General features: G+C 21.7%; 3 protein-coding genes and 1 long non-coding RNA gene across 7 annotated transcripts in view; 3 read left to right on the forward strand and 1 right to left on the reverse strand.

The window, feature by feature from the left end:
• Positions 1-6,104, forward strand: LOC122501241 (PI-PLC X domain-containing protein 1-like). The gene is made up of 6 exons (XM_043610564.1): positions 1-222; positions 312-566; positions 1,098-1,306; positions 2,157-2,358; positions 3,448-3,721; positions 5,768-6,104. The coding sequence occupies exons 1-6, from the start codon at positions 129-131 to the stop codon at positions 6,015-6,017; spliced, it is 1,284 nt and encodes a 427-aa protein (XP_043466499.1). The 5' UTR covers positions 1-128; the 3' UTR covers positions 6,018-6,104.
• The window catches only part of LOC122501246, a 19,073-nt gene continuing 6,662 nt past the window's right edge, over positions 5,836-18,246 (reverse strand). The window contains exons 5-6 of the long non-coding RNA XR_006301554.1: positions 17,670-17,875; positions 5,836-5,972 (exon numbers count right to left, since the gene is read on the reverse strand). This is a non-coding gene — a long non-coding RNA (uncharacterized LOC122501246). The remainder of the gene's footprint in view (positions 5,973-17,669; positions 17,876-18,246) is intronic.
• On the forward strand, positions 8,708-10,535 carry LOC122501243 (PI-PLC X domain-containing protein 1-like). 3 transcript variants are annotated; one of them, XM_043610567.1, is made up of 5 exons: positions 8,708-8,731; positions 9,230-9,440; positions 9,588-9,789; positions 9,889-10,159; positions 10,375-10,535. In XM_043610567.1, exons 3-5 carry the CDS (start codon positions 9,705-9,707, stop codon positions 10,418-10,420), a joined length of 402 nt encoding a protein of 133 aa, XP_043466502.1. In that variant the 5' UTR covers positions 8,708-8,731; positions 9,230-9,440; positions 9,588-9,704; the 3' UTR covers positions 10,421-10,535. The 3 variants fall into 3 exon arrangements, 2 of the variants coding, with proteins under 2 accessions (XP_043466502.1, XP_043466501.1); XR_006301553.1 differs by lacking the exon at positions 10,375-10,535 and adding an exon at positions 8,945-9,087 and having other exon boundaries at positions 8,714-8,841; positions 9,889-10,244; XM_043610566.1 differs by having other exon boundaries at positions 8,714-8,841; positions 8,945-9,440.
• Positions 13,432-18,246, forward strand: part of LOC122501240 (PI-PLC X domain-containing protein 1-like) — an 8,705-nt gene continuing 3,890 nt past the window's right edge. The window contains exons 1-5 of one of the 2 annotated variants that reach the window (XM_043610562.1): positions 13,432-14,014; positions 14,808-15,000; positions 16,355-16,609; positions 16,943-17,151; positions 17,677-17,881. In XM_043610562.1, the coding sequence (XP_043466497.1) occupies positions 14,910-15,000; positions 16,355-16,609; positions 16,943-17,151; positions 17,677-17,881 (760 nt within the window). In that variant the 5' untranslated portion in view covers positions 13,432-14,014; positions 14,808-14,909. The remainder of the gene's footprint in view (positions 14,015-14,807; positions 15,001-16,354; positions 16,610-16,942; positions 17,152-17,676; positions 17,882-18,246) is intronic. The other variant, XM_043610563.1, reaches the window with a different exon arrangement.

Consider the following 18,246-nt stretch of genomic DNA (forward strand, 5'->3'; position numbering starts at 1 on the left):
CATTTTACAAAATCTTATCTTTTCAGCTTTATATATATATATATATAAATCTTTATCTTGAAAATAATTATTTCAGTTTGAAATTGCACTTTGATGCGATTTATTAGTAATATATCTAATTATCTAAAATGAGTAGATTCATTATTTTTGCAATTTCTATATTTAGTCTCATAAATGTTTTCATCAGTAGCGTTTATTCTCAAGAGAAAAGTCTTGCAGATGGTGAGTCAATTTTTTTCATTTTTATTACATTCAGAATTTTTTTTTTTTTTTGAATTTTGTTAATATTTAAAAAATTTTTAATTTTGCAGAATTTGAAGACTCATACTTTGGGATATTTATTTCGCCGAAAGTTTTCCTGGCGAAGAAAAGAGAAATTGTAATTTACTGGAATCATACAAATTATCAGCAAGGAGACAAAATTGGATTATATAGTGAAAAACCAGGAGATGATGTTGAACCTATTTATATTTTTGAAATTTCTTTTTCAAGTGGAATTAAAAAAACGAAAATAGAAGCTGATTTAATTCCTTCGAGGGATTTGAAATTCGTCAAACAATGCTTGAGTAAATATTATTTTTTATTTCTTGGGAATTTCAATTTTAATATTTGCTTTTTGTTAAAAATGTTTTTTTAAATTAATTTTAGCCTTTTAATGAAGAAATACAATTTATTATATTTATATTATTATTTATATTATAAACTTCATTAATTCCAAGGTATTTGACCTTTAATTACAAAAATTATTTTAAATTAAATTTACTGAATTTTTTTTATTTTAAATTCAATTTTCTTAATTTTTTCTTTATTTCAATTTTAATTTACAAATATTTTCTATTTTAATTAATTTTATTTATTTAATTTTTTATTTATTATATTCAGTTCATTTTATTGAATTAATTTCCATATTTATCTTTTCGATTTAATTTTAATTTCCTTAAGTTTCTTTTCATCATAATTTTAGTTTTCTTTATTCTCTTTTTATTTTCATTTTAATTTACTGATATTTTTTTATTTTTAATTAATTTTCTTATTTTTCTTCTTTAAATTCACTCGTTAATTTTATATTATTTACGTGTATTTATCCTTTTTTTCAGAATATCACGTCGCTTGGTTGAGATCTGGAAAAATCATAAAAGAAAATTGTTTGAAAACTGAACCAACTTGGATGGAAGATATGAAATGTGCTTTGGGAAATCAATCTGTAGGAAATATTTTTATTCCAGGAACACATAATTCTGCTGCTTATGAAACATCGCCTTCATTAATTGAAGATTTTTTCTACAATAAATACGTTATAACTCAGGTGAATTTTATTTTATAAATAATTAGAAACTAAATTTAACTCCGAATCGTCTAAATCTAAAAAAACGTTTCAATTAAAAATTCTTCCACTTTAAATTTTTAATCTCCAAAAATCAACAATAATTTATAGATTTTTAATTTCTTCTTAAATTTTATAATTCTTTTCCAATCACAAATTTTGTTTACAATTTTGATTTTAATTTATATTCTAAATAAAATTACCTACAATGATTATTTATTTTTTGGAGTTTTGACGAACTTTCTTTCTTTCTTTCTTTATTCTTTTGTTTTGACGAACAAAAAATCTTATTAAAAGAATAATAAATTTTTTTAGTAATTTATTTTATAAACAGAATAAAATTTGTCATCAAGGAAATTATTCTTCAACTTAAAATCGCAAATTTCGAAAATAAATATTTATAGATTAGTCGCAAAGAGCTGGTAGAAGCACAGACTTTTTTTTATAATTTTTACTTTAATTTATATTCCAAACAAAATTATACTAAATAAATACAATAAAATTTGTTGTCGGCGACGAAATTGTTGGCCAACTTAAAATTATCGTGAATCTCGAAAATAAATATTTAGATTAGAAGAATACAATCATAGATGCAAATTAAATTTTATTTGCTCTTCTCAACAGGGAAAATGGTTTCGGCGAAAATGTGAGCAATATTTATGAGTGAATCGTCAAATTTTAAAATATAGAAAATTTGAAAAATAGAATATTATAGAAAATAGAAAGTAAAAAATAGAAAAAAAATGGAAAAATAAAAAAATTGTGAAATAGTAAAATTTATCTCTATATGTAAAAAGTTGTAAGGTTTTTTTTTATTTTTCTTTAATTTCAGGACGAAGACGTTCTCGGACAATTAATATACGGAGCTCGATATTTGGATATTCGGGTATGCTACCGACCAAATAGGAAAATTAAATGGTGGGGTTGTCACGAATTGGACACTGTTCCATTGCAGACAATTATTAATGATGTGAAGATTTTTCTCAACAATACCAACGAGATTGTTATCTTTGATGTACAAGAATTTTCTTCAGGTGATTACCTCATATTTTATTATTATTATTATTATTATAACTTAGAAATTATAATAATCGTCGTATTTATTCCACGATTCATCTGCCCACACCTGAAATTAGTCATTTTTTCCATGTGTTTTAATTTTTTTTTGTCATTTCAAATTTAATTATTCTATAATTTTTTCTCATTTTAAAATATTTTTCTTTCAAAGAAAATATCGTTTTCTATTAATTTATTTTTTTCAATTCTAATAAATTTCTTTAAAATATGAAAATTTTTGGTTCAAAAAAATTTGACGTTTACAATTGTTTGAAAATTTTTCCATTAAATATTTTCGGGAATTTAACTTTGAAGGAATTTTAATTATATTTTCGAGAAACATAATTTCTTCAGAATTTCTGAATTAAATTCATTAATGCTTTAGCAATTTTGTTAAATTATTTTTTATATATATATTTTTATTTATATTTTTCCACAAGAACTGAAATTTCTAAAAATTACAATTTCAAAATCTTGTGAAATTTAAATATTTCTAAAAATTAAAATTTCAAATCTTGTGAAATTTAATTATTTCTAAATAATTATTTTTATTATTTAATTATTTTGCAGCTGAATTTTTTCAAAATTCAATTAGTTTCTAGAATTCTTAACTAAATTTCTATTTTACTGCATTTTAAAATTTTTATAATATTTAAATCTTTAAAAAAACTAAAATCAATTGGTTAGTAATTTTGAGAAGACAATTTTTTTTCAAAACAAGGAAATTTCATTTAAAATACGTATACAATTGTTTTCAATTGAAATTGACGATTTTTCGATTATTCGGAAATTTTCCAATTAAAAAGTCAAAAATTGAAGCAATTTCTAAACAATTTGAATCGAAATTTTTCAAAAAACTAAATTCTTCTTCAGAATTTTTAATTTCAATTATTCAAAATTAAAATTTTCAGAAAATTTCAATTTGGAACATTTTTTAAATTTAAGTAGCATTTTATACCAAGAAACTAGTATTTTATATGGTAGAAAGAAATATTTTCTATTTAATATTTAATAGTAATTTAATTTTTAACATTTAAATAATTTAATGGACGTATTATTTTTTGTAGAGTTTGCAGAAGATCCAAGAGCTCATGAGAAATTGATACACTTTTTGAAAAATGAATTCAAAGACTATATAATTCCATATGTGGGCTGGTATCAATCATTAAATGCAATTTGGTCGCAGGAGAAGAAGAAGAACTTAATAATTGGTTACGATGACAGTCGATATATTTTTAAACACTTGTTCCTATGGCCAAGTGTGACCCATCAATGGGGCAACGTTCAATCTGTCGATGATTTATACAAATATTTGCAGAGAATCGAGGAACAAGCTTTAAGGCAAGACAATTCATTAATGTCTAATTTTCATTTTTTTCTAATTTTAAAAACAAAACGAAAATCTGTTTTTTTTTTTAAAGGTCCGTAAAGTCCGTAATTTTATTCAAAAAGGATGAAAAGTTCATAAATTGTACGATATAATTTGGATAATTTTAGAGAAATTACAAATGATTGCAGAAATTTAACTATTTTCAAAAGTAATCAAATTCTTCGCAGAAATTAAATTATGTTCTAAAATTTTTAAAAATTTTATCAAAATTTCAATTATCTTTAGAAATAATTAAATTCTTCTCCGAAATTCAATCATTTTCAAAAATTTTCCTCAATTCAATGATTTTTAATATCTACTATTTTCATAAAATTTTCCAAAAGAATTCAATTATTTAAAAAAAAAATTTAATAAAATTCTATGGAAGCTTTTAATTATTTTCAAGAAATAATAAAAACTTCACAGGAATTTCATTATTTAAAATTTTTTTTTTATAAATTTCTTCGCAATAATTCAATTATTTTCATAAATAATAAAATTCTTCTTAGGGATTATATTATTTTCATAAATAATAAAACACATTGCAGAATTTCAATTATTTTTAATACAATTTTAATCGTATTTCTCGGAAAATGTAATTTTTCTTAAAAATTTTTTATTAAAATTCGTCAAAAGAATTCAATTACTTAAAAATTTGTTGAAGAAATTCTTTATGAGAATTTAATTTTAAGAAACATTCAAAAATTCCATAAATTATTTATTTTTGTATTTTTAACTAACAATTCTGTCGAATTAATTTTTTTTGAGGAACTTAAATTGCGGATTTTTTTTTTGAAATTATTCAAAGTTTTTATTTTCTAAATTATATATTTAATTGAAGAATTTATGAATAATTGAAGTTTTGTGAAATTGAATTGTAAAGAAATGAATTTGATAATTCTTAAAGAACTTTTTCAATAATTATTAAAAATAATGGATTTAGAGAAGAATTTTAGTTAAAAACATGAAAAAAAAATTTAATTTTGGAAAAATTACAAATTATTGCAGAAATTCAATTATTTTAATAAATAATACAATTTTTTACAGGGATTTAATTATTTTCATAAATAATAAAACTCATCGCAGAATTTCAATTTCTTTTAATACAATTTTAATCGAATTTCTCGAAAAATGTAATTATTCTTAAAAATTTTATTAAAATTCGTCATGAGAATTCAATTTTAAGAAATATGCAATTATTCTATAAATTATTATTTATTTTTGTATTTAAATAATTGAATTCTAGTAGAATTTTCTCATAAACATTGATTTAAAAATTGATTTCAGCTAAAATTGTAGATAATAATTGAATATTAAAAGCAATATTGCGTGAATTTTTAAAAATAATTAAATTTTGAAATTAATTTTTTCGAAAAAGTTTAATTGAATTTTTTTAATATTATTTTAAGTTTTTATTTTCTAATTTTTATTTAATTGAAGAATTAACGAATAATTGAAATTTCGTAAAATTGAATATTGTAAAGAAGTGTATTTGAAAATTGTCAAAGAACTGTTTCGAAGATTATTAAAAATAATCGATTTAAAGAAGAATTTTAGTTAAAAATTTTTGATCTGATTTAGTTTCGTGAATAAAACAAAAGTTTCTGATTTGATATCACGATATTTAGTTTTGATTCGGATAAAAAATCGAATTCGTGAAATATCTCACAATTATTAAATGCGATAAAGTATAATTTTATTTCCTTCTTTTGATTCTGATATCGGATTAAATTAAAATTAAAATTAAAGAAAGTTTATTTTTAATTTTATTCCCTATATTTGTAATTTTATTTTATAAGATTTAATTTGAAATTACGAAGTACAATTTTCATTTTTTACGACTTAGTTTGAAATTACGAATATCAAATTATATTAATACCATTATAACACTAATTATCAAATTAAAAAATACTAATTCTAAATTAAAATAGTTAATAAATAAATAAATACAATAATATAATTTATTTAATGAATTTCAATGAACTAGAAAATTATTGAATTATTATTTATTTTTGCAGTTTAACGAGAACAATACCACGATCGGCCATGGCACAAATGACTCCAAATACTAAGTACATCTTTAACAATCTTTTTGGTGGCATTCGACGTATGGCAGAAGTTACTAATCCGAAAATTACTGGCTGGTACAATGGAATGTGGCAACACTCGGCAAATATCGTCTCTGTAGATTTCATCAAGTACTCCGGAATCGTTGACGTTGCACTTAAATGGAATTCAAAAAGATTTAATAATACATGTTTACGGTAGCATTATAATTTTTTTTAGAAAAATAATTTTCCATTGAAATACAAAATATATATTTAAAATATTAAATATATATTTAAAATATGAAAACAAGTTAAATGAAATATATTATTTGAAATATGAAAATAACTTAGTTGAAATTCAAATTGGATTAATCAAAATAATAGAAATCAGGTGGAACAAAAATTTAATTTCTACTAACACAAATGTATGAAGCATTTATAAAAAAAACAAAGAATTCGTCGTATCACTTTGAAAAAATGTATCCATATAGTTTTTTCCAAAAAATTTTAATAACTGAATGGCATTACAATTGCTTGAAAAGTTAATAGATTTAAAATTAGCCAATTTTCAATCAATTTTGTATTTATGAATTTCAAAAATAAAATCTATTTAAATTTAAAACATCATCGTAAATACTTTATTTTTATAAAATTTCCACAGGAATTCAATTCAATTACTTTCGCTAATAATAACATTTTTCATGGAAATTCAATTTTTTTTAGAAAAATTTTAATAAAATTTTACGCAACAACTCTCAGGAATTCAATTATTTTTGAAAATTTGAATAAAATTCTTTGCAACTATTCAATTATTTTGATAAATAATAAAATTTATCGCAGGATTTCAATTATTTTTAATAAAATTTCACAGAAATTGCTCAAAAAAATGTAATTATTCTTAAAAATTTAATTTCAGTTCCTCGAAAAAATCAATTATTTAAAAAATTTTTTTTTAAATTCTTTGTAAGAATTCAATTGTGTCGATAAATTTTCAAAATTATTCCCGATAATTCAAATATTTTGAGGCATTTTAATAAAATTATTTGCAAAATTCAATTATTTTCATAAATAACAATATTCATCAGAAGAATTCAATTATTTTTAAAAGAAATAAATTTCTTCTTGAAAATTTAATTATTTAAAAAATTTGGGGCGGTATCAATTGCCCTCAATTCAACTGTATACAGGAAAACTGCCCACAATAAACTGCATACAAGCAAATTTTAATAATAAAATTATTAAATTTAATTTGAAAGCTGTATAAATCTAAACTGCATACCGTTAAACTGCTCATAGGTAAACTGCACACAAGTCTAATTTTCTATTAAATTTATAAATAATTAATATTAAAAACCTGTATACAGTTAAAGTGTACATTGGTAAACTGCATACAAACTAAATTTAAAAAATTAAATTAAAAATTTATTTATTGTTTAATTGCACACCGTTAAACTGAACATTGCTCAACTGCATACAAAATAAATAAATAAATTAAAAAAATTTAATGTATCGTCAAATTGCACATCGGTAAACTGCATACATATCAACTGTATACAGCTAAGTTCTCTTCTATGAATATATTCGCAACTGTCAACTTCATAGAAGAGAACTTAGCTGTATACAGTTGATATGTATGCAGTTTACCAATGTGCAATTTGACGATACATTAAATTTTTTTAATTTATTTATTTATTTTGTATGCAGTTGAGCAATGTTCAGTTTAACGGTGTGCAATTAAACAATAAATAAATTTTTAATTTAATTTTTTAAATTTAGTTTGTATGCAGTTTACCAATGTACACTTTAACTGTATACAGGTTTTTAATATTAATTATTTATAAATTTAATAGAAAATTAGACTTGTGTGCAGTTTACCTATGTGCAGTTTAACGGTATGCAGTTTAGATTTATACAGTTTTCAAATTAAATTTAATAATTTTATTATTAAAATTTGCTTGTATGCAGTTTTCCAGTATGCAGTTTATTGTGGGCAGTTTTCCTGTATACAGTTGAATTGAGGGCAATTGATACCGCCCCAAAAATTTCTACTAAAATCGTTCGCAAGAATTCAATTATTTTCATAAATAATAAAATGCTTTTTAGGAATTCAATTATTTTCAAAAAAATTTAATAAAATGCCACACAGACATTCAATTATTCTCGAAAATTTTAATAAAATTCCTTATAAAATTTAATTATTTTTAAAAACTTTCCGCAATTCAATGATTTTTAATATCTACTATTTTCATAAATTTTGCAAACAGAATTCAATTATTTAAGAAATTTGTTTTAAAAATTTTCTTAAGAATTCAATAAATTCTTTTCATGAATAATAAAAATTTCTCAGGAATTCAATTGTTTGAATTAGAATTTGCATAAAATTAGTCGAAAGAAATGAATTATTTAAAAATTTGTATAAAATTCTACGCAAGAATTAAATTATTTTTATAAATATTTAAATTCTTTCACGAATAATAAAATTCGTTGCAGGAAATTAAATTTATTAGCAAGATAAGAAGGAAGTAAATGTTTTTGATGAAAATTAGGAAAAAGTCAAGAAAATAAAATATAGAAAATGGAATTTTTGTCAGTTTTCTGAAGTATCTAGAACGTTTTTTTGGTCGTCAAGTTTAATTTTTTGATAGTTACGTTTTTACTACTTTTTTTTAGTTTGAAAGCTACTTTTTGATACTTTTTTAAAATTAATTATTGAGTACGAAGCCTCTATTTTATAATGTAGCAGTAATACAAAAGAAAGAAAATTATGAAAAAAAATCTTTGTTTAGAACATCATCACGTGCAGAATAATTATTTTTTTTACAATATCTTTGTTGATGTATACAATTGACAAAAATCTTATCTTCAGCATATAAAAATCCTTCCCTCGAAAATTTCTTTCATATTGAAATTGCACTTTCAAGTAGTGAAATTATTGTAAGTTTTTTTTAAAATTAGTAAATTCATTATTTTTATATTTACAATATTTAGTCTTGCAAGTATTTTTCTCAATAGTGTTTATTCTCAAGAGAAACCGCTTACAGACGGTATGTATTTTAAATATTCTTAATTTTTTTTTTTCATATTCTATACTATATTCAGAAAACTCTTTAGGAATTTAATGAATATTTTCGAAATAAAATTTTGCAGAATTTGAAGACGTCTACATTGGTGTATTTATTTCCCCAAAATTTTACGCGAATAGAGATCGAGATATTAAGATTCATTGGATTCATAAAAATTTTCAGCCAGGAGACAAAATAGGATTATATAGTGAAAAACCAGGAGATAATGTTAAACCTATTTCTATTTTTAATGTTACTGCGGAAAATGAAATTGGAATAACAGAATTAAAAATTAATTTAATTTCTTGAGTATTTTAATTTATTTGTTAGTTTTACGATGTTATTTATAATTGTTTATTTTTATTTTCAGATTATCATGTCGCTTTGTTGAGATCTGGGAAAATTATAAAAGAAAATTGTTTGAAAACTGAACCATAACTTGGATGTATGATATGAAATGTGCTTTGGGACATAAATCGCTATTAGACATTTTTATTCCAGGAACACATAATTCTGCTGCTTATGATACATCGTCTTCATTAATTGGAGATTTTTTCTACAAAAAATACGTTATGAATCAGGTATAATTTTTTATAAATATATAATTAGGTATTATATTTTTTTAAGTCTATAGAAAATTATATTAATTAAGGACAGTAAAATTTGTTATCCTGCTGAAAAATAGAAAATTAAAAAAAAAAATTGCAAGGAATATTTTATTTTCTTAGGACAAAAACATTCTCGAACAATTAATACACGGAGCACGATATTTAGATATTCGTGTGTGCTGACAACGAAGAAGTAAAATTAAATGGTGGGGATGTCACGCATTCAGCACTATTCCAATGCAAACAATTATTAATGATGTGAAGATGTTTCTCGATAATACCAATGAGATTGTTATCTTTGATGTGCAGGAATTTTCTTCAAGTAATTATATCATATTTCGTTGAATATTATAAACTATATTTATTACTATTTAATTTAAAAATATTTTTAATAATTTATCGTCGATTATTGTTTTTTTAGATTTTAATGGAAATTTAACAATTCATGAGGAATTTATAGAGTTTTTAAAAACTGAATTCAATGACTATGCATTACCGTATGCGGGCTGGAATGTACCATTAAATAAAATTTGGTCGCAGCAGAAGAAGAAGAACTTAATAATTGCTTACGATGACCATCGATTTTTTAATCATTTTTTCTTATGGCCAAGTGTGACTCAACAATGGGGCAACGTTCAATCTCGAAATGATTTATTCTTGTATTTGAGGAAAGTCGAGGATGAAGCTTTAAGGCAAGACGATTTACTGCTAGAATTTTAAAAAATAAAATAAAAGTGCAAATGTAATTTAGTTCTAATTTAAAATCAAAACGAATTTCAATGTGATATTTTTATCAATTCTTTTGATTCTGATTAAATTAAAAAAAGCGAAGTAAAAAAAAATAATATATGTAGTTAATAAATTTTTATGGACTAGAAAATTATTGAATTATTATTTCTTTTTACAGTTCAAGGAAAATCTGTAGATTTCATCGAATCCTCCGGAATAGTTGACGTTGCTCTTAGAATTAATTCATTAAGATTTAAGAATACATGTCAACCTCAACTGTAACATTATTATTTTCTATAGAAAAATAAGCTTTTTTTTTTAAATACGAAATATATATTTAAAATATAAAATATATATTTGAAATATAAAATATATATTCGAAATATAAAAATAAATAAATATAATAATATAGAAATAAGGCGAAACAAAAATTTATTTTCTAATACAAAATTTTTCAAGCAATTATACGGAAAAAGAAATATTTTTCCTATGACAAAAATAATAAAATTTATAAAGAAAATAAATAAAATGTTTTCTTCACGAAATATTAATAAAAAAATTATGCGAAATATTTTTTATACAAAAATTTATATTAAATTTCAATAGAAAAATATTTTTACTACTAAATCGTTGATTAGAAACGTGATGAAGTTTAGTTCATCAACATTTTCATCCATGAATGAGAAATAATATTTTTTCTATTTCTGTGAAAACACTTTTTTTTTCCTCTTGCCTTAAAAGCACTTAAGTCTATTATTTAACCATAATTAAAATAATTTAGTCATAACGTAAAGTCATAACGAAAAGTGCTAATAAATGACTATGGGAAGACTAAATACAACTTCCTCATATTTTGTATATGAAACTTTAAATTATAGTCATTGAAACTTGTGCGCACTTTCTAGATTTCTGGTTTTATGCATATTAAACATTTAGAACAGGTCATTGGATTGAAAATGATATATGTGATGTGGTAATAAGCATTCTTACTTTAATCTATAAATATTTAAATTAATCCACATTCCTCGGAATAAAAAATATTTTTCTTTTTCTCCACGTTGTGTGTGAATTTAAAAGAAAAAAATGTGTTGATTTTATTCAAATTAAAATGATAAAATTTAAAAAATATAGGTAAGTCAAAAAAAAAAAAAAATGTAGAAAAAAAATGATGATTAATTGAAAAATTGTAATTGAAAAACTAGAACAAAAATTTTATCATGAAAAGCTTTAATTTTGCCCGAGACCTACAAATTGCAATTTATGCCCTCGTTACAACCGTATATCAAACATTATGTAAATCGAGTTCAAGCTCATAAAGTGTTGAAAGAGATTTAAACTGATTGATCGTGAGTACTTTTGCACTATCATTTTATATTTTATTTACAACAATATTTCTTTTAAATTCAATTATTATTAAAGTTGATTTTTGCCGAGAAAGTTATAATTTATGCGGTGGAGAACTAAATTTTTTTTGAAATTCTAATTTGAGAATATAATTGAATCTAATTTTTAATTTTTATATTTGTTCTTCAAACTATTTTTTATTATTAAAATATTGTCATCAATTTTTTTGATTTTTTGACACAATGTGATTTCAAAAATGTATTAAAATTTACTTTCGTCTGTCAAACAATTAAAATTATTTGAAAAAATATTCAGTTTAGGGGACAAAAATAAATTGTGAAAATAGAAAAATAAAAAGAAATATTTATTAAAATTAACAATCGCTTGTCCAAAAAATTGAAATTTTGGAAAAAAATTTAATAATATTAGAAATTTACTTTGGAGAACAAATATAAAAATTAAAAGTAAAAAGAAATGTAAAAAAAAATGATTGACATTTGGTTTCGTCTGTAAAAAATGAAAATTGTAGCGTAAATATTTTAATAACAAAAAATTCAGTTTGGAGAACAAATATAAAAATTAAAAATACAAAACAAATGTAAAAATATGTTAAAATTAGATTTCGCCTGCGAAAAATTCAAAATTGTTGGAAATATTTTAATAATAATAGAAATTTACTTTCGAGAACAAATATAAAAATTAAAAATAAAAAGAAATGTAAAAAATTCCTTAAAATTCGGTTTCGTCTGTAAAAAATAAAAATTGTAGCAGAAATATTTTAGTAACAAAAATTTCAGTTTGGAGAACAAATATAAAAATTAAAAATACAAGACAAATATAAAAATATGTTAAAATTAGATTTCATCTCTGAAAAATTCAAAATTGTTGGAAATATTTGAATAATAATAGAAATTCACTTTAAAGAACAAATACAAATATTAAAAATAAAAACAAATATAAAAATTCACTAAAATTAGCTTCCGACTGTCAAAAAATTAAAATTATAGCGAAAATATTTTAATAATAAAAATTTCACAGCTTCGAAAATAAATATAATAAAAATTAAAAATAAAAAGAAATATTTATTAAAATTAATTATCGCTTGTCAAAAAATTAAAATCGTTGAAAAAATTTTAATAATAATAGAAATTCACTGTGGAGAACAAATATAAAAATTAAAAATTAAAAGAAATGTAAAAAATTTATTAAAATTCATTTTCATCTTTAAAAAATCAAAATTATAACTGAAATATTTTAATAATAAAAAATTTTTTTTAAAGACTTTGGAAAACAAATTAAAAATATGAAAATTGAAAAGTAAAAGTTGGAAAAAATTTTTAAAAATGTATTAAAATTAGCTTTTGCCGGTCAAAAAATCAAAATTGTTGCGGAAATATTTAAAAAAAAATTCAGTTTGAAAAACAAATATAAAAATTGTAGCGGAAATATTTTACGATTAGAAAAATTCATTTTGGAGAACAAATTAAAATTAAAAAATATGAAAATTGAAAATAAAAAAGTAAAAGTTAAAACAAATATAAAAAATGTATTAAAATTATCATTCGTCTGTCAAAAAATTAAAATTGTATCAGAAATACAAAAAAATAGCAAAAGGAAATTGATAAAAAAAATTCACTTTGGAGAATAAATAAAAAAATAGAGAAAAAAAATTTTATTAGAAAGTTAATAAACTTTTATTAGAAAGTCATTTCCTATTCTAGCAGGAAATATAATTATTTCCATTAGAAAAAAATTTTTTTACATAATATTAATTAAAAAAAAAAATTGATTAATTATCAAAATGATAATTGCGTGTGAAAATAAAAATGAAGAATTTGCTGTTCAATCCTTTTATTCAAGGAGAAATGATTCAGGGTAACTGAATCTCGAGTTTAAGGACTTATGGGATCAGAAGAAGGAATGTGTTGTGCGACCGGAAGTCTACAAAAGAGCTTATTGCAGATAAATGAGGTCGATGATACGTGACCATTCTAGATGTTAAATCGCTCTCGTCTCGTTGAATAAAGAACGGAGTTTGGGGGAATACGCGTGTGCGCGAATGTTCCATCCGCAATTCAAGTTTCCAGTCTATAAGAAAGAAAGTGAAACTCCTTAACCAATTCCATTACCAATCCGCATTATCATCATTCATCAATATTATTCAAAAAAAAATTAACGAAACAAATTAATTTCAATCAAAAATTAGTTTTCTCTTGAAATTTGTTTTGAAAAATAAATATTTCATCTCAATTAATATTGATTTAACAAAAAAGGAAAAAAATCGATCAAACATTAGTTCTCATTGTGAAAAGTGCAAGTGAATTTGGAAATAATTTTTAGTTTCTACAAAAAAAGATAGAAAACAGTTTAGAAGGAATGTGTAATTTGAAAAAATTCGGAAATAGTTGAAGAAGAAAGCAATTTGTTGTTCATCAGTATAAATTAATTTAATTAATTTCCAAAACAATAGTCAGGTAAGAACTTAAGGAGGAATAATTTTGTGAAAAAGGGAAAAGAAATTCGAAATTTTAGCGACTAGAGTTAGTAAAAATATTGGAAAAATAACTTTTTATATTAATAAAGGGGAAAAGAGTTATTTTAATTTTTTTTTGTTCTTTTTTTGCAATAAAAAAATAAAATATAGAGCATTGTTGTTTTTTTTGCAACTTGTCACATGACGCGAAGTCATGAGCAATCTAGGTCGATATTTTTTGTACCCACATTTTTTTTAATAGCATTTTCGAAAATTTAAAAATTATTCTTATTTTTTTACTAATATTATTATTATTATTATTATTATTATTATTATTATTATTATTATTATTATTATTATTATTATTATTATTAAAAATAAAAATGGTTTCAAGTTATTCGCTGAAGTTCACAAAATGATAATAACAAAAATAATTTTCAAATACAAGTTTTTGTAACAGGTTTTTTTTAACTTTGTAAAAATTTAATTATTAATTAATTAATGTACCATACCAATAATTCAAAAAGACAAAATAAATTTGTAATAGAATTGCTTTTGTAAAAAATATTAAATTCCAAAGTTTGATGTTTGCGTTTGAAAGAATAATTTTTGTATAAATTCGTGAAAGTACAATAAATCGACAAAAATTGTGAATTTGGAAAATTATAAATTATAAAATCATAAATTACAAAATTACAAAATTATAAAATTATAAATTATGCAAATTATAAATCAGAAAATCAGAAAACTACAAATCACAAAATTATAAATTAAAAAAACTGTAATTTTTCTAGGGAACAGAAAAAATTCCATTACTCATGGAAGAAAAGAGGATTTTTAAGAATTGTAAAATATTTGTATTTTAGAAGAAAAAAATCTACTTTATAAAATACAAAATGGAGAAACTATATATTTTGCTGCTTTTAACTGCCAGTTTTTCATTAATTAATTGTGCTCCATTTTCAAACACTGGTAATTCCACAGACGGTGAGTGTTTTTAAATATAAAATTATTTTTCTGCAATTATTATCTATTATACAATATTCTCGATGCTATGTGAAAAAATTATTAATTTTACAGTTAAAATAATAATTTATCCAGATGAAGTTTTTCTTTGAAATAGGAAATTCAAACGTAATTGTTTGCAATTTTAAAGAATTACACGACAATTTTTTTTTAATTATTGCTCAAGGATACAGATAAGATTACAATATTCACTTATATGGTATAGTTGTTTGATTCAAAAGTGCGGAATTTTAAATTCCACCTGGAAAATAGAAAATTTCGTGCGATTTTTATAATTGAATTACAAAATTTAAATTGTATGTAAAAAATATTGAAAAATTAAATCTTTTTTTTAACGTTTTTGCTTTTTATTTGCAATTTTTTATTTAAAATTCAATTTAAAATTTAATTTAAAAAAATATTCTGAAATATGAACTTCAATTTTTGAATAATTTCAGATTCAAAATTTTTAAAATCTACTTCTTAAGTAAATAATTGATTATTAATTATTTAAAAAAAATTTTTTTAATTCTTTGTAATAATTCAATTATTTTCAATAAAATTTTAATAAAATTTCACGAAAGAGTTTAATTATTTTTAATACAATTTTAATAAAATTTCGCGAAAGAATTTAATTATTTTCTAAAATTTTAATAAATTCTTTAAAACAATTCAATTATTTTTAATTCAATTTTAAGAAAATTTCGCGAAAGGATTTAATTATTTTCAAATATTGTAACAAAAATTTCACGAATGAATTTAATTATTTTCTAAAATTTTAATAAATTCTCCGAAACAATTCAATTATTTTTGTAAATTTCAAAATTCTTTTTAAGAATTCAATTATTTTCAATAGAATTTTAAGAAAATTTTTAATTTCAATTACTAACAGACACGAATATTTTAAAAAGTTGAAAAAAAGTCTTCATAAAATTAAAAATTTTCAATTAAAATTATTAAAGAAACTCCATTATTTAAAAAAAAATCAAAGAAGTTCTTCAAAATAATTTATAATTAGTATTTTCAAGAATTTTAATAAAATTCTTCGCAATAATTTAATTACTTTCATAAATAATAAAATTCTTCGAAAGAATTCAATTATTTTCATAAATAATAAAATTCTTCGAAAGAATTCAATTAATTTTATAAATATAATAAAATTCTTCGACGAAATTCAATTATTTTCAAACTTTTTGACAAAATTCTTTGCAAAGAAAATTCAATAATTTTTAATACATTAATTTTAAAATTGAAAACATTTAAAGAAAAAAATTATTAGAAAAGTTAAAGAATAAATTATTTGTAAAAAATATTTTTTTGGAACATTTGTTTTCAGAATTTGAAAATTCCTACGTGGGCATACTAATTTCGCCAATTGTGTCGCCCGAAATTAGTAGAGAAATTGAAATTTACTGGAGTCACACGAAGATCCGTCCAGGTGACAAAATTGGACTTTTCTTTGAAAAGCCAAGAGATGATTTGAAACCAATTTTCATAATGGAACCAACGAGTCCTATTGGAATTGCAAAAACAGGAATAGAAGCTGATTTTATTCCATCTTCTAATCTCACTTTCACTAAACAATGCCTAAGTGAGCAGATAATTTGATAAATATAATTTTATAATTTTCCCCAGTTTTTTTCCCCATTTGCATTCATTAATTTTTATCTACTTTAATTATTCAACTAAACGTTATTAGTAATAACGAGTTAATAATTGCGGTTCATTGTAATTAGCAACTGTTAAGTGTTGATAATTAAAATGAACGTTTTAGATGAACATAATAATTATTTATTCTCAAGTTTCTCTTATCTCCGACTCTTACCAATTAACGTCAATCATATGTATCAAATTAACATATAAATTGTATTAATTGATGATTTATTTTTAATTGACTCGAAAAATGATAATTTTTTTGTTGAAGAATATCATGTCGCTTGGTTGCGGACTGGAATGGTGAGAAAAGAAAATTGTCTGAAAACTGAGCCAACGTGGATGGCCGATATGAGATGTATTTTAGGAAGCCAAAGAATGAGAGATATTTTTTTGCCAGGAACACACGATTCTTCAGCGTACACTAAAACCGATTTGCTCTTGCCTGAAACTCTAGTCACTAAATACGCAATTACCCAGGTACTTAAATTTAAGAAAAATGAAACTATTTTCAAAAATTTCGAAATTCAATATTTTATATGCTCCAAAAAATTCTGAACGTTCAAATGAACGAAATATTCAAATTTTTCGAAATTGCCACACAAAAAGAAAAATAATTCAAAAATTGGAAATTTACTTAGTAAAGAATCAATTTTTTAGTGTACAGAAACAATTTTCTTTTTGTAAAAACAAAAATTAAAAGCAGTAAAAAAAAATCATAAAAATCATTTAAAAAAAAATATCGTCGTTCATTAGAACGTTCGAAACTAGGATAAAAAATTATTTGCAAAAATATTAGGGTTATTATTTGTTATTAAATATTCTATTATATACGGATAAAAATTAAAAATCAAAATTAATTAAAAAAATGAAAAAATAGTAATTAAAAGAATAAAATTCTGGTCCGTGGTAGGTATCGTATTGATGAATCGCGAAATGGGGAATTGTAGCAATGAAATATGAATTAATACATTATTGATAATCGTTAGGATAATTACCCTTCAGGATGAGGATATTCTTGGTCAACTGATTTATGGAGCTCGATATCTGGACATCCGAGTGGGCTACTATGCTACCGAGGAAATCCAATGGTGGGGAAGTCACGGACTCGTTGCCGTTGTACCATTCCAAACAGTCGTTGAAGACGTGAAAACATTTCTCGATAATACAGATGAAATTGTCATATTCGACGTGCAAGAATTTCCTGTCGGTAAATCAATCTTTATTTAATAATGTTTTTTCTTCCTTATATGCAAATTTACGCAAATTACTAGCAAAATATTTATTTTCTATTTTTTAATATTAACTCCATTTTTTAAATAATAATTTAATTTAAATAATAATTTTTTAATACATTTTAAAAATTCACTTATCTAATTATTTATTGTTCATTATTTTTAAAAATTTAAATAAAATTTGTTCTTTAAACAAAATAAAAAAATAATTTCATAATTAATATAATTTTTTGTCGAAATTCAATTATTTTCAATACTTCATTAGGTAGCAAATAAAATTCTTCAAAATAAATCAAATTTTTTCAAAAATTTAGCTAAAATAAATTTTTAGAATTCAATT

Source organism: Leptopilina heterotoma, unplaced genomic scaffold, assembly GCF_015476425.1.
Source record: "Leptopilina heterotoma isolate Lh14 unplaced genomic scaffold, ASM1547642v1 Lhet_206, whole genome shotgun sequence".
In the NCBI taxonomy this organism is placed as follows: domain Eukaryota; kingdom Metazoa; phylum Arthropoda; class Insecta; order Hymenoptera; family Figitidae; genus Leptopilina; species Leptopilina heterotoma.

Coding starts and splice junctions, on each gene's coding strand:
- LOC122501241 (XM_043610564.1), top strand. CDS start 129: ATGAGTAGATTCATTATTTTTGCAATTTCTATATTTAGTCTCATAAAT. Junction 2,359..3,447: donor TGTACAAGAATTTTCTTCAG/GTGATTACCTCA, acceptor TATTTTTTGTAG/AGTTTGCAGAAGATCCAAGA. Junction 3,722..5,767: donor ATCGAGGAACAAGCTTTAAG/GCAAGACAATTC, acceptor TTATTTTTGCAG/TTTAACGAGAACAATACCAC.
- LOC122501243 (XM_043610567.1), top strand. CDS start 9,705: ATGCAAACAATTATTAATGATGTGAAGATGTTTCTCGATAATACCAAT. Junction 9,790..9,888: donor TGTGCAGGAATTTTCTTCAA/GTAATTATATCA, acceptor TTGTTTTTTTAG/ATTTTAATGGAAATTTAACA. Junction 10,160..10,374: donor GTCGAGGATGAAGCTTTAAG/GCAAGACGATTT, acceptor TTCTTTTTACAG/TTCAAGGAAAATCTGTAGAT.